Here is a 23853-nt window from a genome sequence, read left to right as displayed (position 1 = left end):
AATTAACTACACTCTCATTTCAGTGTCATCTGTTCTTGCAGGCCAGAAAGGGTAAAAAAAAAATTCCAAAGACTTATGCTAGTACCACTCTGTACTTACGCCACAAAACAATCCCTTGGGCTGCACCATACTATAATGTCAATATCAAGATCAACTGGGTAGATGTTGGAAGTTGCTATCACTGATCAGGTTGTTCAGAACAGGCATGTTAATGATTTTCAGATTTTGGTTAGCCTATACTTTTAAGCAAGACACTTTAGTGCTTGTGGTACAGGCAAAGTGTTCCCCTGATGCAAGAAGATGACAACTCACCAAAGGATGACTGACCCCTGAAAAACCTTCATGAAGGCAGAGATGGCCTAACAGCTTTCTGGACTGAAGAACACTTGTCCTCAGTGTCTTAACACTGGAGAGGTGCGAGAGGGAATTATTCAACCCAATTATAAAATCACAGATTGAAATAAGCTGCACAGGAAGTATAGAGGTCATCTTGATCTATACCCCTTTCGAGGCCAGGCTAAATTACAGGAGGTTGCTCAAGGCCACATCCAGCTGAATTCTGAATATATCCAAATGTACAAATACACAATTGGTAGATATGGCAAAGGGCATCACAGTAGAAGGTAGCATTCAGAGTTTGCTTTGCTGTGCAGTTGAATGTCCCAATCAGCAAGGTTCTCCAGCTTCTCAGACTTCTTGAAAGTAACTGAAATATTACTGGGCCTATACTGCCTTTGTATGATCATGTCTTGAACATGAGCAAGTGTCTTTGAACATGACAGCAAATGCTCTCTAAGAGAGGTGGAAAGAGAGAGCATTCTCTGGGCTTGTGTAAAAATAGTTAGGGGTTGCCAGATTCAGTAACCTCACATAAGCAAGGCTGCTGCTTAGCCCTGCCTCAGGTCCAACCAACAGGAAGGTTGAGTGGGTATTCCCAATAGGCACATGCAAAAACACATGTAAGCACTTCACATATACAAATGGCCAGCCACAAGCATCAACACAGAAACACCACTCATACAAACAGAAACAGCACCACCAATGGCCTCATCCTGCTCCCTTTGGTTGCTGGTCAGGATGAAGGTCTGTTAGTGGGAAATATACATGCATTTATATACAACACAGACCCCTCCAGTAACTCTCTTCAACATCCCGCCTCAAGCAGCAGACCTCTGGGGATCTATGCTCTCCTCATGTGCTGGCACCTGCACATATAAGCACCTGAAACCTGCAGCCCTACTCCTGTTCCTAGCACTCAGAAACCCTCACTCTCCAATACATAACCTTCACGCAGACACACTATGGATCCTTTACTAACTGGTCCTAAGACCAGTAGCATGCAGTCTACCTAAGAGCTGGCCCTGCATTCTTGTTCTCCTGCACAGCTGGCACTGGGACACGTGGGCCACCAAGGCCACTAGGTATTGCTGTAGTGCTGCTCCACTCCACAGACACCCCTTCACACAGAGAAACACATGCACAGGCACAGACACTATGGACCCCTCCCTCCAGTAACTTAGGCACTCAGCCTACCCAGGAGATGGCCCTGGGATTGTCTTGTTTCCAGCTGCAGAGAGATACACAACACACAAACAGGAGATACGATGAATTCCCAGAACTCATGGTCTCCCCACCAGTTGGCCTGGACCTCCTGATCCCCTCAGTAGATAGCTTTTGCCAGCTTTGTGCCTCATTCACAGAGGCACACACATGCAAACAGATATCTCGTTCATCCCCCAGACTCTCTGGTCTCTCCCTGGCTTCCTAAACCAACTTGCTCTACTAGCCCATTTGTCTGGCTTGATATTTGCTAGAGATTACAAAGTCATTCATATCAGCTTGCTCACTCTAGTTGCTGGCATCACAGATCCTATGGCTTGTGGTCCAATTTTAATTCCTGGCGCTTGATTTTCATCTATTCCAGGCCCTCCAATTACTGACAGCACCAACACGTGGGCCACTGTGACCTGTGGTTCAACTCCAGTTGTAGGCATTTAAATGCCTGCATACACACAAAATAAAGGCCCTTCATCCAGGTAACTAGTGAAAAACTGGATTTAATAAGACAAGAGAATAAACTGTGGTGAGCAGGTGCAGGTCAAGGCCTGAAGGCATACTGACCAGCAGCCTCTTTACACATGACTGGCCCCTTATCTATTTTCTCACAGCTGATGCTTCCTAAAACTATCTTGATTCCTTCCTTCCCCAGTTATGCTTCCTCCTCTGAACAATCCATTGTTAATTTTGCAAAAGCCCCAGCTTATTTTACCTACATCCCACACCCCTGCTGGCAGTAACCAACCCCTCAATATGCAAGGTGTTCCAGAGAACACTTCCGTTGACTTATTTTTATGGGTTCTATTCCAAACCAAAAGGCTGATCGCACTCCTGTGATAGAGCTGGGAGAAGCTAGGCCAAAGTGCTTATTTCTCTACTGAATTATTTGGGTTCCCCTGCCTTTTATTGCTCCTCTGAGTTTTGGGAGATGAGACTTTTATCACCCTACTGAACAAACACATCTGTACATGTAGGCTGCGACTTGGAGACAGAATATAGTGAAATCTTTGGGAAACCTTAAATACAATTCTTCCAAAACTGTACAGCTATTGTGGTGAAGTAAATAATATAACAATGGCTAGTGACATATACAACTGTAACAAGTATTTTATTTTTCAAGAATGAGTTTATAAAATGAGTAATAAACCAAACAACAACAAAAAAAAGCCAAAAAATCCCACTTGTTAGTAACTAGCCAATAGAAAGATGGTTATCTTTTAACAAAAAACATACTTTTTACAGTTCAGCTATGACTGAACTAAACCAAGACAGAGTTAATAAATATGCAAAACCCATCTACATTAGACAAATTAGTTTGATTTTTTCTTGGATAAATCTGTATTGTGAAGTCATTACTGCAATGAATGCTCCTGAATTACTTCTGTACTCAAATGCAATTAATAAAAACAAACTATTGGGAGCCAAGTGGGATTTGTAATTAGTGAGTTGCACAAAGTATAATATATTTTAACTACTTGCTATGTCAGAGCAAAATGCTGACACCATCAGAACACCAAAGCTGTCATCTTCAAGGAGGAGTCCTCACAACTCAATCAGGAGTTACGTGACATCTGAGAAAGAGAGAAATGACAGCCAAATGGTCTAGGATAGGAAAATACACAGCTATTTTCAGGGTAGCTCAGCTTTTAAGCTGTATATATGATTGTATATGTTTCTCTTTACCTCTCCTATTCTCCTGTTAAAGCTTTAGGGAAACTGACAGGATTAGCTTGTTGCACAATTGCTATGCTGATGTCATGAAATGCAGACATTGGGAAATTAAAAAAAATTACATTAAATGCTTAGTTTGCATATGCAATCGAATTAAATTATTATTTACAGCTTTCCTGGTAACACAATATATGTATTCTCCCACAGCTTATGAGATTCGTTCTGCAAACACCCACTATTGAGTCTAGAACTTATCCAGCTGCCACTGCTGTCAAACTGGGTACTTTTGATAGACAATACAGTGTGATTTTTAAAGTTTACCTAAGTTTTCCTGCTTTTTTTCATAACTATGAAAAAGTGGGCTTGGGTCTTCCGAAGTTTCACTGAAGCATCTAATGAAAGTCATAGATACTCAGAATATTGTTTCTTTTCTTTGAAGCTTTAGTTAGCTTTGATTTGAAACATAATTGGCTGCAGTATGCCCTCCTGGTGCCCTCCAAGCAGGAAGAGCCTGCAGTTTGGGAACAGTTTCAATGTAAGGCTATGTTACATACCTGGGAATAGGGATGTCCTAGCAGTGGGACTATAGGTCAAAAACAAATTTATATATATAAATATATATATTTATATATATATATATACACAATATAGGTCAAAACAAATTCAGAGGAGCTGCTAAGATCAATGGGATAACCTAGACACCTTTTCCTTGCAAACCAGCAGCACATCCAGCCTCGTCCCATTCACCTTCTGAATGTCTACAACAGGACATGCCTCTGCCCTGGGCTTTCCAAGCATGCATCAAAGATTTTGGCATGCAGGTAAGTGTCAGGAAAGAACTGGGAAGACCATAACAGAAGATCTTTGCTAGGATTATAGTAACTCATGTGAATCACAAACAACTGAATTAGAAAGCTAATTTTCCTTTTTCCCCCTGAAGTAAAATAACGTCTACTTAAAATTTTGTTTGCCTGTAATAAAACAAAAGGCAATAGTACTATTTTTACTTTGAAGATTACTCTTAAAGAAAATACAGTTTTCCTTCATTTCAAAGTGAAAGCAATTTGAGCAATCAACACCTTATTTTCAATAACCCAAGATGAAAACTAGTTAATAGAAAAGACAGGTGAAAGACAAAGTAAGAATGCCTGACCTCACAACCTTTTTCTTGCATATTCCTTTATGCCAAGGAGATGTTTTAATGTAAAAATTTATACCAAAGCAGAAGAATTATTCTCTCTACATCTTGAACTTTGGAAAAATACCTATAAAGGCTGTCCAGCTGTTCTGCAGGCTGGAGAGTTTGTTGTAAAATAAATGCATTCACATGCAGAACACATCATTCCTTTGGAACATATTTAATGAGTTCTGCAAAATGAAATCTGCTTCTGTTAACAGCAGTAAATATTTATAACTCAGTCAAATCAAACTAAAAATTGCACAGAAAATTCAAATCTGCGCCCTAGTAAGAGCTATTTCATTAGCAAGTTATCACTTGTTCTCAGCTATTTTTACTATAGCCCATCGGGCGTTCCTAAATTCTATGCTTCACTAACTTTCACAATCAGAAAGGTTAACCTACAGAAATGTTAAAATGATAAACTATAGACAGGAATTACATACTAGCAGAAATAAAATTTATGTGTATTTCTTTACATATTCTTGAGAAAAAGGAATTTTTTTTTTCACCCAACATGTAGATCAAAAATAATGCATCCTGAACTAAAACCTTAAAAACCCTTGCAGAGCCATGAACACTGGGAAATGCAATCTTAATGAAAACTTTTGTGCAGTATTGTTTACTCTTCTAAATCTGAAACACTAAGCTCACAAACCTCTTCTGTTTCCAAAACAGTTTTCTCTCCTGCAGGAATTTTTTCTAGTCTAAAAATTGTGTCTGGAAAATTCTGGACAAAATGCTTGTTTCTAGTGAAATCAGTGTCTAGATACTAGATCGATTAAGCTCAGCATAATAATTATTTTTATGCATTAAAAGAACAACAACTAAAAGAACAACTACAAAAGAATTTTCCATTTTCTTTACTTCTGAAAGAACCATGAATGGGTTTAAGGTTCCATTAGGTTTTATAAAAGTGTACTACCTTCCTCATAACTGAAAAGTATTCTACACAAAAAATATTGTCTCTCTTCACAATGCAGAGAAAGATGGTTTTAATACTTTATTTTCTTCCCCTCTTTACAGATTCTTATCTAATCATTTACATTAAGATGTTATTGATACTGGTTTTCTCGTTAAAAAATTTCAAACAAAACTTAGTTTGAGACAAAAAGTGGTTTACATTCAATCTGTTTAAATTTAACTCAAATGCCTCAGAAACACTTGGAAGAAAAATTTCCTTAACTGAGTCTCCCACTCAGTCATTCGTCTTTAGTGAGATTTTAGACACGGTCTAAAACTTCTAATAAACCTTACAAAAACTGAAGACCGAACAGAGTTTTCCCTGTAGTTTTCAAAATGAGTCAAATGGCCATGGGTCTTTTTTCTTATTTATGGATAACTCTACAGTAAAGAAAAGCTTTCTATATTTATGTAGAAAGCTATCATCAGATTTTTCCTGCCCCTAATGAATAACTCTTCTCTGCCTTTTGACCACACAGAAACACACTTACCTCTAAGATGCAAATTATCTTTGGAGTGCAGTCCTAGCATAATGTAGTACAGTCACGATGCTATGTGCTGACTCCCCTGACTCTGATTTGAGAGCTGAAATTCAGCTCATGTGCACCTTTACTGCTTCATCTCCATAGGCAAAATTTTACTATCCTATTTTAATCCAGGCAATTCAATCATGTGATCTATGAAGTTGTATCACACAGAATTTTCTAACAAAAACTTACAGGAGTGATCACTGAATTCCAAAATATCCGTATGTGTATTACTGACAGGCTGGAGTCCCCAGTAAATGAAGGTCACAGAGCTCCTAGAACATGTCCAGAGGAGAGGCACTAAAATGATCAGAGTGCTGGAGCACCTCCCTCCTTTATAACTTGAAGAGGGGAGATTTAGGTTAGACATTAGGAAGAAATTCTTTAATTTGAGGGTGGTGACACACTGGACCAGGCTGCCTAAGGAAGTTGTGGCTGCCCCCTCCCTGGAAGTGTTCCAGGCCAGGTCTAGTGGAAGGTGTCCCTGCCCATGCAGAGGGATGAAAATAGATGATTTTTAAGGTCTCTTCCAATCCAAACTCTATGATTCTATCATTACTGAGTTACTTTATATTTGCAGAAAATGGAAATTTTCTCTACCTTTTCTGTCACAGTTCCTTTACCAGTTACACTAAGGAATAAGACAGTACCTGAGTAAAGCATTTTAAAATCAGCAGTTAACGGAGTTACAGAGATTTAAGACTTTGCATTATAACCTGCCACAGTTTAATGCTGGGCTGGCAATTACAAAATGATAGATGCTCTCTATTAATCCCCCTCCCACACAGAGAAAGGAAAGAGAATAAGGAAGAGAGGTGTACAGGCTGAAAACTAATCCACACAGCTTTAATGAAACAGTAGTAGAAAAAAAAATGCTTAAATATATACAAATATATACAAAAGTGCTATCACATTCCACCTCCCTTCACCCCAGTAACACTCACGTCACCACCAAGGCTGCAGGGCAGCCCTGGAAGGTGCAGGCTAAACTCTTAGAGTCAGTGGCAGATGAGAGCTGAAGGCAGGAACACATGGGTTCAGGAGGGCAGGGAATCAGGACCAAAGGCAGACAAACAGATGGAATCCTCTCAGGATCCTGGCCATGAATGAAGAGTGCTTGACCTTTGTGATCCCTCACATTTACACGGAGTATGATGTACCCTTAAATCCCCTCTCTTTCCAGAGCAAAATATGTTCCTCAGAACTGGGCATTGGCCTTGGTTCTGCATAACATTCTCTATGCAGCTACCATATAGCTGTAACTATAAACACTGAGCATTATCAGTCCCAGAAGCAGACACTGACTGAGAAACTTGCTGTTAAAGTGCAGCTACTTAGAAGAGACAGATGAAAGGACATAATCTTGCATCAGTTCTTCTCTGAACTCCCTCCCACTCTAACAGAAACCCTCCTATTAAGAGAAGTGATGCTTTAACAAGCTTTCCTCTTCATTAATTAAAAAAAAAACCAATAGTTTTTTTTCTCACCCTCCATCTTCTTAGATCTCAAACTATTCTCCTTCCCCACCCTCTGATCTTTCCTTCCCTGTATCCCCTTGATTCCCTCTCTCCGTCCTTGCCTTTTTCATAGACTTTCACATATGCAAGTAATGAACAATCATAACAAAACAGTGCAGTTCACTGAGCACATGTAGCTGCAAGGGTATTGCTTGGAACAAACACGAGGACTGTTTACAGTACCTCTGCCCCTCTGTATCTCTCTCCCATGGCTCTCGTATCTCCTGCTCTCATCAACTTCCCTCTTATCATCTGTTCTTTCTTCTCCTGTTTTCTCAGCCTCTTTTCCTCTGCCCACCTTTCCTCTATGTTGTCTTCACTGCACTTTCCTTCCTCTCCTCTGCTGACTCAACACAAACCGCCTCTTCTTGTTAATGTAAATCATTCTCTCCACGTCTGTTATATGAAACAAGTTGTTCAGACTGCAGGGAAAAAAAACCCTGACTGTACCCCACTGGATGCTCCCTTGTAAAATAGCATCAATATCTAAAGACCAGGAATACAAGAATCAAATGCATGCAAAGTATAAACAAGGTGCTATTTCCCAAGGAAAAAAGTTTATTATTGGAGACCGTCACTTCTGAGGTAGCTAGTAGAAATGTTCACTGATGGTTGGTTGTAAGAGGGGTTGCCTGTGTCATATATTACTACTGGCTCTTTACATCTCATGAGATAGTGATTAACCGTAATACAGAAAAACATGATCCTGGATTAAGATCAGCATACTGGAGAGCACACTTCTTTTTTTCTCTAGAGAAAACTTTGTTAGGTTCTTGCACCGTATAAAATATTTTCTTACCTTCTAGGGAGTTGACTAGATGAAAGAAGCAGACCATACAGAGCCAACTCATTCCTGCCACTCTTCTTGCACTGATGCCAGCATTAGAATCCATGAAGATTCTCTGTAGATACCACCATCTCCAAAAAACACATACCACTCCCTTGAAATGGTCAGAGATTTCCTGGAGTGTTTTAATATCTCCCCAGATCAAAGCACAGAGAACTTCCCACAGGAACACTAGTTAAGAAAAATAAAACAAAGGTGGAAACAGAAATCAGGGCACAATAATATAGAACTGGCAGTTTTTATACACCCACTCCGTATTTACTACTTCTAAGATACAGGTAGCAAATGGGCTGCAAAAACCCAGTATTTACCATATACCCACACCTACCACCCCTCAAGACTTCAGACCCAGTTGTTTTGTATGCTGACAGTACAGGCAGATTTTGAGACATCTGAATGCCATCAGTGACAGTGGAGTCCCCTGATCAGTGCTAATCTGTCCCACAGTACAGGCTGTGGTTTTCCTTAATGCCAAATACTTTGCATCTCTGGCATTGTCCCTTGGAAGGTCTCCATTCCATTTCACCTGTAAGCTTTCCATATTCTGCCTCTTTTAAGTACACTTTGCCTTTCCAGGACTCTGCAGGTTAGCAGTCATGACAGGGCAGCTTTTGCCATTTCTGGTGGTACAAATCTGTACCTCTGACACATTTGCAACTACGTTTCAGTTGCACCCTACAACACAACTACAACTCTACTGAAGCTGGATGGTATTTTTCCTACTAACATGTGGCAGGTGAGGAAGAAATCGTGGTATTTAAGGTCATGTGCATTACAGACAGGAAAAGCACGCCAGTCCAAATTTATTATCTTAAGTGGGAAGAAGTCCAAACAAAACTCCTCCACCACCACTAAGAACCTGACACAAAGGCTTATCTCACAGTAAGGAAACTGTGTGTAGCCTAATCCAGCACTGCATTAGATCAATCCAGCACAGTAATTCTGCTAAGCAAGGTATTTCTAACCACATCTGCCCAATTCTCAGCCCACCAGAGAAACACCGTGGTAATACAGAGGTTACATGCAAAAAGCCAGTTTGGTTTGTTTCTTTAGGTGCTTGTTTGTGCAGAGCACTGAAAACCCTTCAATGTCTTCAGTGAAACACTGAAGCGTAGCTAAGAATAAAGAGAAATGTCTCAGGCAATACACAGAAATAGCTCAGTAACTTGGCTGAAATAGGGAAGAGTTGTAATTAAAAGGGGCAGCCTTACTGCAATTATCTGAAAACCTAGCAATGGGGGATTTGAGCAACTTCAGCCTAGCAGAGAAAAAAGCAGCCTGGGGAGTATTAGAAAAGGCAATGGAGTACAACCTGATTTACTTTACTAAAAAGAGGGAGAAATTACTGGACAGGATGGAAGAGTTCTCTTTTACACCGCCACTAATGAGAACCCAGAGCAACAAACACAGATGAACCAAAGGTACCCCAGGCATCACTGAAACATAAAGAAATGAAAGAAAACGTAGGAAGAAGCAAAAACTTTGATGATAATAATAATAATTAATAATAATTAAAACTTTTAATGATTTGTGAGGAAAACACAAATAAAAGCAGTTACGTTTAACTGAGAAAAAATGAAGATTAACTGGAAGGACAGATATCATACAGTTACTGGATATTATTTTATGAAGCATATATATACAACAGAGGAAAAGCACTTGTGGATAAAACTACAAAAAGGAGAAAATCCCAGACCAAATGATCAGCAAATGGTTCTCTGCAGAAAATTTACAGGAAATTACAGGGAAAAAAAAGTTAAAAATGTAAATCTGTTAAGATTTTTTTCATTCTGCCTCTTCCACACCTCACTGAAAAATGCTTACTCCACAATAAAGGGTAGAGGAGAACATTATGGAAGCATCTAGGAGAGAGTAGGAGGGAAGCAGTAGCTTCTCTATATTAAAGAGTACTAAGCCCCTAAATTGCTAACCACTGCCCTGCCCTTCCCCCCAGCACTTGATGTGTGCAGAATTTGACTACACCCAAAGACACTCATCTTTCATTCTTCAGTTCTCCTACTATTTCTTCCCTACACCAACCTACTTTAACAGAAGCCTCAAACAATCACAAATTTTAAACCTCCCTCTTCTCTTGTCCACACAAGCACATCTCCATGACCTTCGCAGCTTGTTACTTACTACAAAACTGCTTTTAGACAGAGTACCTCTCCTTGCTAAAGAATCCACTATCCCCCATTCTCCTCCGAATCCAATTGCAAAGTAATATACCTTCTCTGGACAGGATCCTTGAACAAACTTCCTTAAATACTCCTCATCCTCTCTCTTTCAGCTACTCAGATCTTGCCACCATTGAAACAGCTGTCAATCCTTTTTTTGTTAAACCTTCCATAAAGGACTCTAAACCATTTCTGCATATATACTTCAGTGGCACAGAATCACAGATACACAGAATGCCAGGCTGGAAGGGACCTCAAGGATCACCTAGTCCAACCTTCCTAAGTACGAAAACAGTTTAGATGAGATGGCACAGCACCCTGTCAAGCTGTGTCTTAGAAGTGTTGAGTAGTACACCAATTCCCTGGGGAGATTTTTCCAATGTCCAACTGTTCTCATATAGAAAAATTTTCCTCTGGAGTCCAATTGGGATCTTCCCAGGTGTAACTTGTACCCATGACCTCTTGTCTTTTCCATGTGAGTCCTTGTAAAACGAGAGTCTCCATCTTCTTGGCAGCCACCCTTCAAGTACTGGAACATGGAAATAAGGTGTCACCTTAAGCCTTCTTTTCTCAAGGCTGAACCATCCTAGTTCTCTCAGCCTTTCCTCATACAGCAGGCTTTCCAGTCTTTGATTATCTTTCTGGCCCCTCTCCTGCCTGTCTGCGTCTTTTTTGTACAGTGGGGACCAGACTGAACACAGTATTCCACGTATTGCCTAACAAGTGCTGAACAGAGTAGGATGATGACTTCTCCATCTTTCCTGGTGATGTCATTGTTGATACAAACTCTTCTTTTGCTGCTGCATCACACCACTCACTCATATTGAGCTACCTGTCCCCCAAGACACCCAGGTCCCTTTTCCACAGTGCTGTTCTCCAGCCTGATGGATCCTAGTCTGTGCTGCACTCCCTGGGTTATGTTTTCCCAGGTGCAAGACCTTACACTTGTCCCTGCTGAACCTTATAAGGTTCTTGTGTAGCCCACTCTTCCAGTCTGTCCAGGTATTCCTGGATGGTGGCTCTCCCTTCTGGAGTGTCTACTTCCCAACTCAACTTGGTGTCATCTGCAAACTTTGTCAGGGTGCACTTAATCCCAACATCCATATCACTTATGAAGATGTTAAATAGTGTTGGGCCCAAAAGCATTCCCTGGGGGACCCTTCCTGTGACCAGATGCCAGTTTGAGAAAGAACTATTCACCATCACCCTCTGGGTGTGGTCTGTCAGCCAGCTCCCCACCCAATGCACACTGCACTTGCCTAGACCTAAAAGCACTAGTTTTTCTAAAAGGAGGCTATGGGGAACGATGTTGCAAGCTTTGGAGGAGTCCTGGTAGACAATGCCCACTGCTCACCCTGCATCAATAAAGCTGGTTACTTGTCATAGAAGACAACCACGTTTGTCAAACATGATTTGCCCCTAGTGAATCCATGTTGGCTTTTCCCAATCATGTGCTTCGTTTGACTTGTGACAGTCCGCAGGAGGATTCATTCCATAACTTTCCCAGAGACTGAAGTAAAACTGATGGGCCTATAACTACTTGGGTCCTCCTTTGAACCCTTCTTGTAGACAGGGTGACATTAGCCTTCCAGTCTTCTGGGACAACCCGCAACCTCCACAACCTAAAGATTATGGAGGGTGGCCTTGCAACAATATCAGACAGCTCTCTTTAACACCTTCAGGTGAATGGGATCCAGTCCCAAAGATTTGTACAGGTCAAGCTCCTGTAATAATTCACATATCAACTCTTCCTTCACTTGTGGTGGGTGAGTATTTGCATCAAACCTATTTTTGTTCCTACAGCCTGAGACCAAACAGCACCTGTAAAGGCAGAGGTGAAGAAAGTGTTGAGAACCTCTGCCTTTTCAGCATTATTGGTGACTAGTTTACCTTTCCTGTTTAACAGTGGATCACTATTCTCCTTCTGTTTCTGCCTATTCTTTGCTTAGCTGAAGAATCATTTTCTTGAAGTTTTTATCATCTCTGGACAGTGTCAATTCAAGCTGAGATTTTGCTTTTCTAACTGCGTCTCTACATGCCCTGGTAATGTCCTTGTGAGTCTCAATGGGTATTATTCTATTTTTCCATTTCTGGTATACTTCCCTTTTGGTTTTGAGCAAAATGGAATGATGCCCAAAGAAGAATGCTTCAACTCCTTAGAAGTTCTGAAAAATTATAAAGCATCTGAAAAGCATGACAGCTATCTTTTAATGATTCAGCTCTATTGAACAGTAAAGATACCAAGCAGTCAGAGAAAACTAGCTAGCTAGTGATTTTGCTTTAGTACCAAGCTCTGAGAGATGGGAGATGGAAGTCTCCAGATTATCTGCTTACATTATTCATCAATGCTATCATGATTGTTTACTTTGGCACCAATTTTGGATTTAAAATCCAGATTTGGATTTATCCATTTAATCATGTTCAAGATCTCAAAAAGAGATTAATACAATCATCACCAGTATTTTAAAGAATGCTGCTTTCTTAGCTGAACAACCAGCAAGGGAGAAGAGTTCTTCGGAAAACCTATCATAGCAAATTTAAACATCTCCAGGAACAGGGATTCCATATCTTCTTAGGACATCTGTTCCAGTGCTGAACGTCTACTGGGGATTTTTTTTTTCTTTTCTACTTTATATATAGTCTTTGCTCTCTGCTGTTGCATATGTCAACAGATATACAAATCAGAGCTCTTCTGTAGTATATCTCAACAGAAGAGAGTTAGCTTTTTGCTCAGTATCTCAAAGCTTCTTCTACACAAGACTGCAAGCACAAACCATTTCAGATGGAAAGTCCTGAATACCTGGCTTACCTGGCACTATTTCATTCTGTTTCTTCTCACCAGACAGAGCCAGGGCTGTAATATCTCTTTTTTTCTGAACTCAGTCTTGACATGGGAATACTTCAATACAGTCACCAGGCAAATAATGCTCTGCTACAGGACAGATAGTGAATGGTCCTCCCATATGTGCTTAGGACAAGTGTCACTTGACACTGAGCTCGTGAGATTTCTGTAATAAACAGGGCTGCTGTGTGCCCATCCTGTATCTAAACTGTGGCAAATATGAACTATTCCATGCAACCAGTATCTCTGCAGCTGTTCCTTATGCAAATAAAGGATTCCCTCAAAGTTCAAGCACTGTCAAGGACAATACCTGAAGAGCCATAGGGTGCTACTGCTATTAAACAGGTCAGCATTGAATAAAAATTCTCTGCTACCAGTATGTGGGTTTTTATAAGAAGGGAAGCAGATTTGTTCCTAGGTTTGTGTAGTTACTTATTTTAGAGCTATGTCATAATTCTTGATGGAGGTGATCATGCTCATGACAAACCTTAGAATGGACTGCTTTTTTTCTTATGGATTTGCCTAGCACTCTGATACTGATCAAGAACCGTGACAAGTAGATAAACTATTAATTCAGTGTGACAGGTTCTGCTGAACCTAAGCTTTAAAGAAACCCCCTTAGTTTCTAATGACTTTGACTCCACCCACAAATCTCTAGACAGACCTTCACTGAAGCATGTTCTAAATTAGTATGCAGACAATATGTTGCCACAGATCAGAAAGTAATGCGCATTGACCCCATTTCCCTCTGACAGACACCACTTGCAGACCCTGACATCAACTAGCCATTAAGCATTCATCTGAACCATGCACCTATCTAGGTTCTGCAGGAGGAATCCAGGAATGCCTTTAGGATTAAGAAAAAAAGCTAAGATTCTTCAGGCACTGCACAAGCCTCCTGGAGAAAATAGGAAGGCCTGACAGGTTCTTCCTCTCCGTGAATGGAATCTAGCTGATTTTTTGAGTTCTGTGAAATCAGAGCAAACTAGAGGCAGCAGGAAGAACTAAAAGTCCCACAGCCATCAATTCTTACAGGACATCTAAGGTCAGCTGTGATATTCTATTCCGTAAAAGCTGACAGGAGCTTGACCCACAGCAGAGAGGATGCTTACTGCATTATTTTGTAGAAATCCCTACTCTTAATATTGGTCCAAGTATCTCAACCCGAGGAGTTACGGAGCCAAATGGAAACAATAGAGCTGCCAAGACAGTATAAAAATTGTCAGTTCTTAATCAAGAGCTCCTGACAGCCTTCCTTCTTGGAAGAACATATGCAGGGTTTTCCAATGTTTGGTCAAGAGAATTCTTTGTGCCTTAGTGCAAACTACATTTCAAAACACAAGAAAGAACACTGAAACAAATTATTGTCCACCTAACCCAAGTTTTCTGTTTGTGCCTAGTGCCAGGAAGAGGTGATATTTGGAAACAGCTTCCTAGCCTGACCTCTATGTGGTCCATTCCTTTACTCTTCCTGCAGCACCCACAAATACAAGACTAAGGTTGCTAGAGAGTATATCCTAATCCATTCCATTTAGAATGTTTTTATGAATTACCTAATCCCTGTTTTGAACTTGCAACAAATCTGAAAAGGTATATATCCCTGTGAAACAAAGTACTTTTATGCATTTAAAATGGTTCTACTAACAGAAGAGGAAATTGTAACAAAACAATACTTTCACTCGTTCTATTCTTCTTAACTGTCCCAAGAATTTTTCCAAAGCATCTTTCTTCCTCCCACTGGAACAATGCTTCTTTCTCTTTCATTATTAACTGACACCTCTAGGCTTATTTCACAGTAGAAATCATTATATGCTTATAGCTTCCTTCTCCTACACTTGACTCAACAGACTTTCCTCATATTTGTCATACCTTTTCCTCACACAAAACAGCTAGATGCAAAACAAATGCACCTCAAATATTCTTCAGGGCAGAGAGAATGCTGTACCTTTGCAGGCACAGTTTTTCCCCCTCTTGCACATTTTGCATTATGATTCATGGCAGCTTAATATTATCTCTCAGTGAGAAGCATTAAAAAGATAAATGAGGACAAGCTCTGGCAGAATCAATAGACTATTATTCCAATTTATTTTTGCCACACACTGATTCACCACATTTAGGCAGAGCACAAAAAGGGGAATTAATACTACTTCTCATTCATGATAAAGTTATATATCTACAAAGAGGCCTTCCTCGCTTTTCCTTCCTCAGTTCTCTCCTACTATAATTGCTCCTTTGCCACTGAGCTAGCCTTGCAGCTACAGTCATACAGTCAGGTATATGACTAGGATAAATCTCACACTAGGATAAATCTGTTGGGAAAAGCTGTCACTCAATGCCTGTGCAACACTTTGAGCATGACATAATACTGCTTACCTTCTTTCCTAGACAGTGATTACATCAGCTGCTACTCATAGCAGCTATTCCAAAAAAAAGAACTGAATGGAGGAACAACAACAGTTTACCATTCAGGGTTTTAATATTATGAAGTTAACGTGGCTTTCTTAAAAAAAAAAATTATCGCTGGGGTGCATACAAAAGCACAGAGACATTTTAAACTAAATAATTTAATATATAAATTAAATCATTAAATTTGTAAGTAAATTCAATAGTTGCTGTGCATTCTTTTATACACTGTTGCTACTTGAGATTATTTTGAATGACTCCAAAATACTTCAAAATTATCTGAGAGTCGAATTCGTAACACAGCCTTGTGCGTTCTTTCTGGCACATTCAGTTTACTAATTTAGAGACAAATTACCTTTATGTGATAATGTGTAACTAAGCTTAAAATAATACAAATACGGATACAGGCTGGGAGGAGAAAGGATTGAGGGCAGCCCTGCGGAGAAGAACTTGCTGATGGTGGACCAGAAGCTCAGCATGAGCCATCAATGTGTACTTGCATCCAGAAAGCCAAACATGTCCTGGGCTGCATCAAAAGAGGTGATTCTCCCCCTCTGCTCTGCCCTTGTGAGACCCCACCTGGAGTGCTGTGTCCAGTTCTGGAGTCCCCAGCATAAGAAGAACACAGAGCTCCTGGAATGTGTCCAGAGGAGAGACACTAAAATGATCAGAGGGCTGAAGCACCTCCCCTGTGAATCCAGGCTGAGGCAGTTGGGGTTGTTCCGCCTGGAGAAGTGGAGGCTCTGAGGTGACCTTATAGCAGCTTTCCAACCACAGAAACATGGGATGTTTGGTGTTGGAAGGGTCCTTGAAAGATCATCAAGTCTAACACCCCTGCCATAGCAGGATAACCTAAAGTAGGTCACACAGGAACACATCCAGGTGGGTTTTGAATGTCTCCAATAGAAAAAGACTCCACAGCCTCACGGGGCAGCAACATTTTTCCAACAGTTCTTCCTCTAATTCCTCCTCCAACATACTTCATATAAGATTTAATCTAACTGGCACAACCTTTTTTTTCTTACAGGTTGTCTAACTAGGCTTGTGTCTGTGTCTTTTGGAATTCTTTAAGTTTACAATGACAATTCAAAGGTTGATTTTGAATGCTCTCTAAAGAAAGGAATTTACTTCCTTGTTTACCACAGAAATGCCAGGAGTCTTGAAGCTAATCTTCCACACTCTGATTATACATTTCCTAATAGGATCCAGGTTAAGAATTTCCATAGCCCTTAAAGGGAAGAGATGCTTATTTTCATGAATTTTTACTTAGCCCTTGAGGCTCAGATAGGGTGCCCACAATAGAAGTGTAATCACTCAAACAATCTCTACATTCGGTGGACTGAGCTTAATCAACTTCAGTAGGTACCTAAGATCTGAAATAATTAAAAAAGGGACCTATGGAAAGCTAAATAGCCCCTGCAGATGACTTCTGAGGTGCAGCCTGAAGGTATCTGGGGAGATTCTGAGCCCTTGTATTGTCTTCCAACATACACATGTGGCTGCATTACCATCTCTTTAGATAACTACAGTGTTTTGCCTTATGTTACTCTTTTCTTGATAACCACGTAAAAGACTGAATTTCCAAATTTCTAAGTACAGAATTTTATGTTTAGGGGATTCAACTTATGTATCCCTGAAGATGGCCACATTATTAACTTCTAGGTGAAAAAAATTCCGTGGTAGTAAAAATTCTTTGAAAACTGGCACTTCTACCTCTGGTACAACTGGCATTAGCCAAGTTTAAGAAAATTTCCAAATAATTTTATGACAGAAGAAGTCTGAAAACAGCAAGGAAAAATAGTATTTAAACAAAGGATGCCTGGTGTAAAGATTATGTCCCTGAAATCACGTTCTCATATAGTAAGAAATTCTCACTATGCTTCTTCTTTATATAATATTAAAGTTTCACTGTATACGAAGTTCTTGCAGACAGATGGAAAATAGTAAAGAGTGCAGCCACAGTGTTAGTAATAACCAGAGAAGCAATGCCATAAATCAGACAAATAACCTTGACATTTGCTACCAAGCCTGCAAAAGCATCTGCAGATCTGCGCAGACAAACCAAGCACAGAGCTGCAAAAGGGCCTTAAAGGCACTGTCAGGACACTGGAAATAAAATGAAGGGCCTGAGGGTTCACTGGGGAAAAAAGTGAAAGCAGCTTACAAAAGTAAGATAAGGATAAGCCTAAGAAAAGGCACATTGTATACTAATGCTGTTTCCTATTTAAAATTAAGAAGGCAGCCTTACATGGCATGTCTAGCAGTATATGAACCCAGATCCACGTACAAGCACTCAAAACATACATGAAGGACAAAAAACCCCTAAGAATACTTTTCTTAAACTTCTCCTTGTGGACAAAAACCGTAAATTTTAGTAAGGGTCTTTTAGTAAGGATTAAGACTTTCTTCAGCTGCAGTAATAAACTTAATTTTTTGTAAAAATACACTTGCTATCTTAATCATTATTTTTTCTTTTAACTTTATGAGGGTTTTACTGTAAGGAATATTTAGCGTAAGCAGAAAATGTGTGCTATTCGTAGTCACAGTATCCGAACTTATGCTGTCCATTAGGAGACACTGGACAGCACTGTCAGTTAAAACATACTGTCTCTTCTGTGTTAATTCCCAGCATTTTGAAATTGCCTTTCATTCCATGAGAGAAACTGACATTTCAAAACAGGCTAGAGAAAGAACTAATAATAATGTTAAAACATCTTTTCAACATTCCTTTCTGGCCAGAATGAGACAACTTGGGTTTCCAGAAATGTGCTTCATGATTTAAGGTTAATTATAACTACTTTTTTTTTCTCATTTTAATCAGTTTCACAGCCTTGGGCTGTCATAGATCTTGGTTCTCAAATTGCCGGATGCATGTATTTGCAGATAGAGGCTACTTTTATTTTTAAAACTAATTAACATCACTGGTTTAATTCCTGTTAAGAGAAGCAAGGGAAGAATGTTTCTTTGTAAAAACAACATGGCAGAAAACCACTGAAGCATAATCACTTTACTGACTTGTTAGTTGCCCTGACCTTGCTGTTCCAACTTCCTCCTGGAGTCCCACTCCATGCAGTTGATTACCAGCTAGCTTTGATCCAATTATATCCCTCCACCCACTGCAAATACCAGTTCTTGAGTCCATTAGGCTGCCCTAAGAGAGGCCTGTAACAAACCAGTTCCTGACTGGAAGTGGGAATAAGAATTATCTTCAGTCAAGCTGATTCCTGTAAATTTTGCTGACTGCACCGACAGTGCTATACAATACACAAGCTTTAGCTTCAGCAGGTAACAGAGCATTTGATGTGGAAATATATACACAAAACTAGGAAGCTATGAGGGAGAGAAAATGGCTCAGAGGAGAGTTCCATCATACAGTTTTCTTTTTTATATGACCATCATTTTTATAAAGGGGAGTTCTGTCTGTTTCATCATTAAGTTGAGTCTCATGTTCCCATTAGGTATGGAAACATTACAAAACAGTCCTGAGCACTCCCCACAGAATTGCACACCATCTGTAGACTGTCTATAAACATTTTTGCAAGAGGTCTTACTTCACTGTGCAGTGACAAGCAACTAGGGAGCTACCTTGGTAGCAATCTCTCAAGGCACTTTAAAAACACATAGACAGGAACCATAGGACCTAGCATTTATTCTGGGAAGATTTTTAGAAAATAGATTATTTCTTCAGTTCTGCTCTCTTTTAAGTTCCAGTCTACAAATTCATAATCTTCATTCAGACTCTGCCTCCTTCCCCCATAGTACCTTCATCTCACTATTAAAATGACTGAACTGAGCAACAAGAACGGAGAATTTAAGGGTCCCATTCAACTTCAGAAACACCTTACTTGATTGTTTATGTTAATTTTCTTGTACCTTTTGTCACTGATATACACATACTTTTTCAGAGGACAACATTAATGATTCATGCTGCTTCAAGGATTAGACCAGGCTCTCATATTAATTTTGGGAATCCGATTGCCCGAAACTGGTCCTTGTCTAGGAGACAGCTGAGAGAGGAATGAGGCAGAAGTGGCAGCCTGAATAAGAGAAGTGAGATCAAGGTGGCAAAGAAGAGAGAGATGACCTGAATGGGAATGACAGGGTGAAACAATTAGCTGAGTTCAGTGAAGCATCACAGGGAGCTCATGTGCAGTGAAAGCAGGTTAGAGAGCTCCACCAAAAATTTGAACTTGCCACTGGCAGAGCCTGCAGAGCAGCCAATTCCATTCTTAGGTCCTTCCCTCCTCCTCTTCCATCCTGCATTTCCAGTTTGTTGTTTCCACCCTCAGGAAAGAGGAACATTACATGCCACTAATAGTTCAGCAGAAGAGAAAAACTCTTAGAAAGAAAAGGAAAGGCCAAGTAGGTTACAGTAGAAAGGTATTTCAGGATTATGTGTATCTCTTTTTAATGCATGTTTGTATTACTTTTTGTCCTGGAGATGAAAGCAGTAACATAAATTTCAGGGTTCATTGTGTCTCTCTGTCTCAAAACAGAAAATCCAAGATGCATTTTTTGTCAGTCCCTTTCCTAGTTGCTGACAAGACTATAATAATAGAAACTAAAAGAGGGGGATGGGAATCTTTATTTAGACAGCATCTGGTCTACAGTCCCCAATTGACTGCAGGACTGTATATTCATTTTAGCTTTCTTAGCTATATTCTTTAAATGACATAAGTAATAGGACTTCCATGACTTCCTACAATCTGCTTAGGCCCTTGCTGGGAAAAAAAATGCTTTACTACCCAACCCAAAATCATCTACTTTGGGCAATTTGAGCCAGCCTCTTTATTTAGATACATTGCCTAGGATCCAGCGTACAGTCCCTCAGGTACTATAGATAAGATAGAGCAACCCTTTTTCAGTCATCCTTGTGCTAGTTCTTTTTAATAGCGTGTCAAAAAATTCCTATTGTCCCTTAATCACTTCTGTTGCTTTTCACTAAGCTCCCAGTTCATCATTGCCATGGCAGAGAGGTTTACACAGTCAAATACAAATATCCCATGTGTATTTGCATTAGTGCCGTAAAGTCAGGCATTGTCCAATTTCAACACCACAGTTTCAGAGTCACAAGAGAAAATATAGTAAAAAATACTGGGCTGATCTCCTATTATCTGGGAGGAGGGAGTAGGGGAGGGAAGCAAAGCCTTTTTCAAAAGAATAACCTAAAAACTAATTTTAAAAGAACTTTCTAAAATTTTGGGGCAAGTTCCCCTTTCCCATTGTGCTTCCTGTCCCTCATAACTCTTTATAACACTGTCAGACACACGGGGTTGGTATTATCAGTGCAGAGAAACAGAGACATGTACAACACTTCAACGAGCTGATTCTGATCACATCCATTATCATTGTCCAGGAGGTACTGCTTTACCAGAGAGTAAAACTTGATTTAATTCTTTTTAAACAATGCAGTATTTTTATCTTTACTATTTCCAAAGACTGATTTGTTTTGTTTACACCATGTCACTACACCCTTTTGGGGTAACCCATTAGACAGAATCAAAAGATCTATTTAGGAAACTATTTTTAAGTCAGGTAAGAGGGATCTATTCACTAATTTGATTTCCTTAGTTTCAGGAACTTGCAGCTCTCAGAGATCATCCAGAGTCACTTCTAGTTCAAGATGACTAAAATTATCCTTGAGAAATACGCAATTGTGAACACGTTTCCTCCAGTCAGCATTAGGAGGACTTTTGAATGAAACAAGGAACACAATTCCTGGGGAACTTGGGGGTGCTGGTGGATGGGAGGATGACCATGAGCCAGCAATGTGCCCTGGTGGCCAAGAAGGCCGATGGCATCCTGGCATCAGAAGGGGGGTGGTTAATAGGTCGAGAGAGATTCTCCTCCCCCTCTGCTCTGCCCTGGTGAGGCCACATCTGGAATATTGTGTCCAGTTCTGGGCCACTCAGTTCATGAAGGACAGGGAACTGCTTGAGAGAGTCCAGCGGAGAGTGACCAAGATGATGAAGGGAGTGGAAAATGTCCCTTATGGGGAAAGGCTGAGGGAACTGGGTCTGTTCAGCTTGGAGAAGAGGAGAATGGGGGGTGACCTCGTTGATGTTTATAAATACATAAAGGAAGAGAGACAGGAGGATGGTGCCAGGGTCTTCTCAGTTATGCCCAATGACAGGACAAGAGGCAATGGATATAAACTTGAGCATGGAAGCTTCCATATAGATACAAGGAGAAATTTTTTCACTGTGAGGGTGACAGAGCACTGGCACAGCCTGCTCAGGGAGGTTGTGGAGTCTCCTTCTCTGGAGACATTCAAAACCCACCTGGACACATTCCTATGTGACCTCCTGTAGGTGACCCTGGTCTGGGAGGGGGGGGGTTGGACTCCATGATCTTTCAAGGTCCCTTCCAGCCGCTAACTTTCTGTGATTCTGTGAAGTCATGCATCATTCCCCATATATAATTTCACCAAATATCTTCCTGGTGCTCAGCCTGGGGCCCTGAGCAAAAAGGGGCAACAGTGAGGCTCTGAAAGAAAATTACACTTCAACATCTGACTCCACATGCATGTCCCAGCAGAACACAGTACACAGTTTGCACAAGACATGTGCAAACTACAAAGAATTTCCTCTGTCAAGCCTAGGGGCACTAGTAATTAAATCAAGTTTCTTCAACAGAACTATTCCATTCCTGATACCATGATGAGAGTGATAACTGCAGATATGGTGGCCCCTCCACTGACACATGCTCCAAGTGGGATTAGCAAATTCAATGAAAAGTGAAAATGCCAGTATATATTTGCATTCCTGTCGCTGCTGGCATAAGCTCAAAGCCTACTGATATTAGCAAGGGAAGTGACCATCTGGGAGACAAATGCAGGCAAGCCTTCCAATCCAGCTGCGCTTCCAGCAGCTTCTTCCTGGCTAAAACCCAAGAAAAAATAATTTCAAACATCTTCCTGGTGCGGAAAGCATTTCAGATTCTGCTTACTGTAACCAAATCTATCCTAGCTGTGAGTGGAATTAACATTTGAAAATTCAAACTATTAGATGAACCGTCCAATCTGAATTTCCAAATTGAAATCATTCAAAACCTGCCCAGAAATTTCTGCAACAATATTCCTCTTGTGACGCCTTCTTTTCTTGAAGAAGAGTTAAGAAGATAGTCCTGTCAAGGAACCCTGCTTCCACTTGTAGACATCCTGAGGACTTGAGATAATTTGTGGTGAGCTTCACGCTAGAGGCCTCCACACAAGCGTCTGTGTCCTATTCACTGCCTCTGAAGTGGTCAGCTGGGCCAAATAGATTCATATCATGTGAGTGTTTTACAGTAAGTGGGAGAGAGATCAGGTCGTTTAGGGAGCTTTGAAATTTTTACATTGGAGGCACGCTGGTATGCTAAAATCAGAAATGAATTACAAAGAGCTAGTAGTCCTCATTCTCTAGTCTCTTCTTGGATTTAATTACATGATTCAGACACACTGGATATTTTCCAAAGACACAGCACACAGGGAAAAAAAAAAACAAAAAAACAGAAAACTACACTTGGAAACTGCAGAGTCAGCAGAGGAATCATATACTTGGCAAGCTTGGGAAGAAAAAAAAAAAAAAAAAAAAAAAAGCCTGTCTCAAAATGAAGTCATGTACGTTTTAATATACAGGTCTGGGCTGGTGAGAATTTCCATCCTAAGGTGAACCAAGACCTTAAATATCCAGCCTTCATATGTAAGTTTTCTAGTTTTCAGACTCGAAGGTTGTGTTCTCATAGTATCCAGCACCTTCTATATGCTCAGGATATCACTTTTTTCCTCCTCTTTCATTGTTGCTGTGTGCATACATGGGCATGTGCATGTATGCATCTGCATGGGAGGGTGTGCATGGGAAACATTTGAACAAAACATTTTCTTGACAAGTAAACTCTGAGTAGCAGAATGCACAGGGAGATCTGAAAGCTTGGAAAACTGAAACCGCTAACTAGAATAACTTGATTTCCAGAACTGCTTCTTTTCTCAGCAGTGGTCTCAAGAACACTCTTCAAGTAGCACCTCCATGACTGATGTATCAGCCTGCACTATGATGACTTTTTAAGGAGCAGGACTGTGTCTTCTGTATATAATACTGTGCCAGTACCTCCATGAAGTACACATACATTCATTTATTTATTTAACACACAGAATGTATTAATAGAACACTAAAAAAACCCACCAAAACCAAA

The 23853-nt window shown here is 40.3% G+C and overlaps 1 protein-coding gene across 1 annotated transcript in view; it reads right to left on the bottom strand.

The window, feature by feature from the left end:
• The window catches only part of EPHB6 (EPH receptor B6), a 66296-nt gene that overhangs the window by 38789 nt on the left and 3654 nt on the right, over positions 1 to 23853 (bottom strand). Inside the window, exon 2 of the mRNA XM_008499108.2 lies at positions 8212 to 8430. Coding sequence (XP_008497330.1) covers positions 8212 to 8305 — 94 coding nt within the window. The 5' untranslated portion in view covers positions 8306 to 8430. The remainder of the gene's footprint in view (positions 1 to 8211; positions 8431 to 23853) is intronic.

This window comes from Calypte anna, chromosome 1 (assembly GCF_003957555.1).
Source record: "Calypte anna isolate BGI_N300 chromosome 1, bCalAnn1_v1.p, whole genome shotgun sequence".
NCBI classification, from domain to species: domain Eukaryota; kingdom Metazoa; phylum Chordata; class Aves; order Apodiformes; family Trochilidae; genus Calypte; species Calypte anna.
The sequence above is the reverse complement of the archived record's forward strand: the minus strand, read 5'-3'. Positions and strand labels throughout refer to the sequence as shown.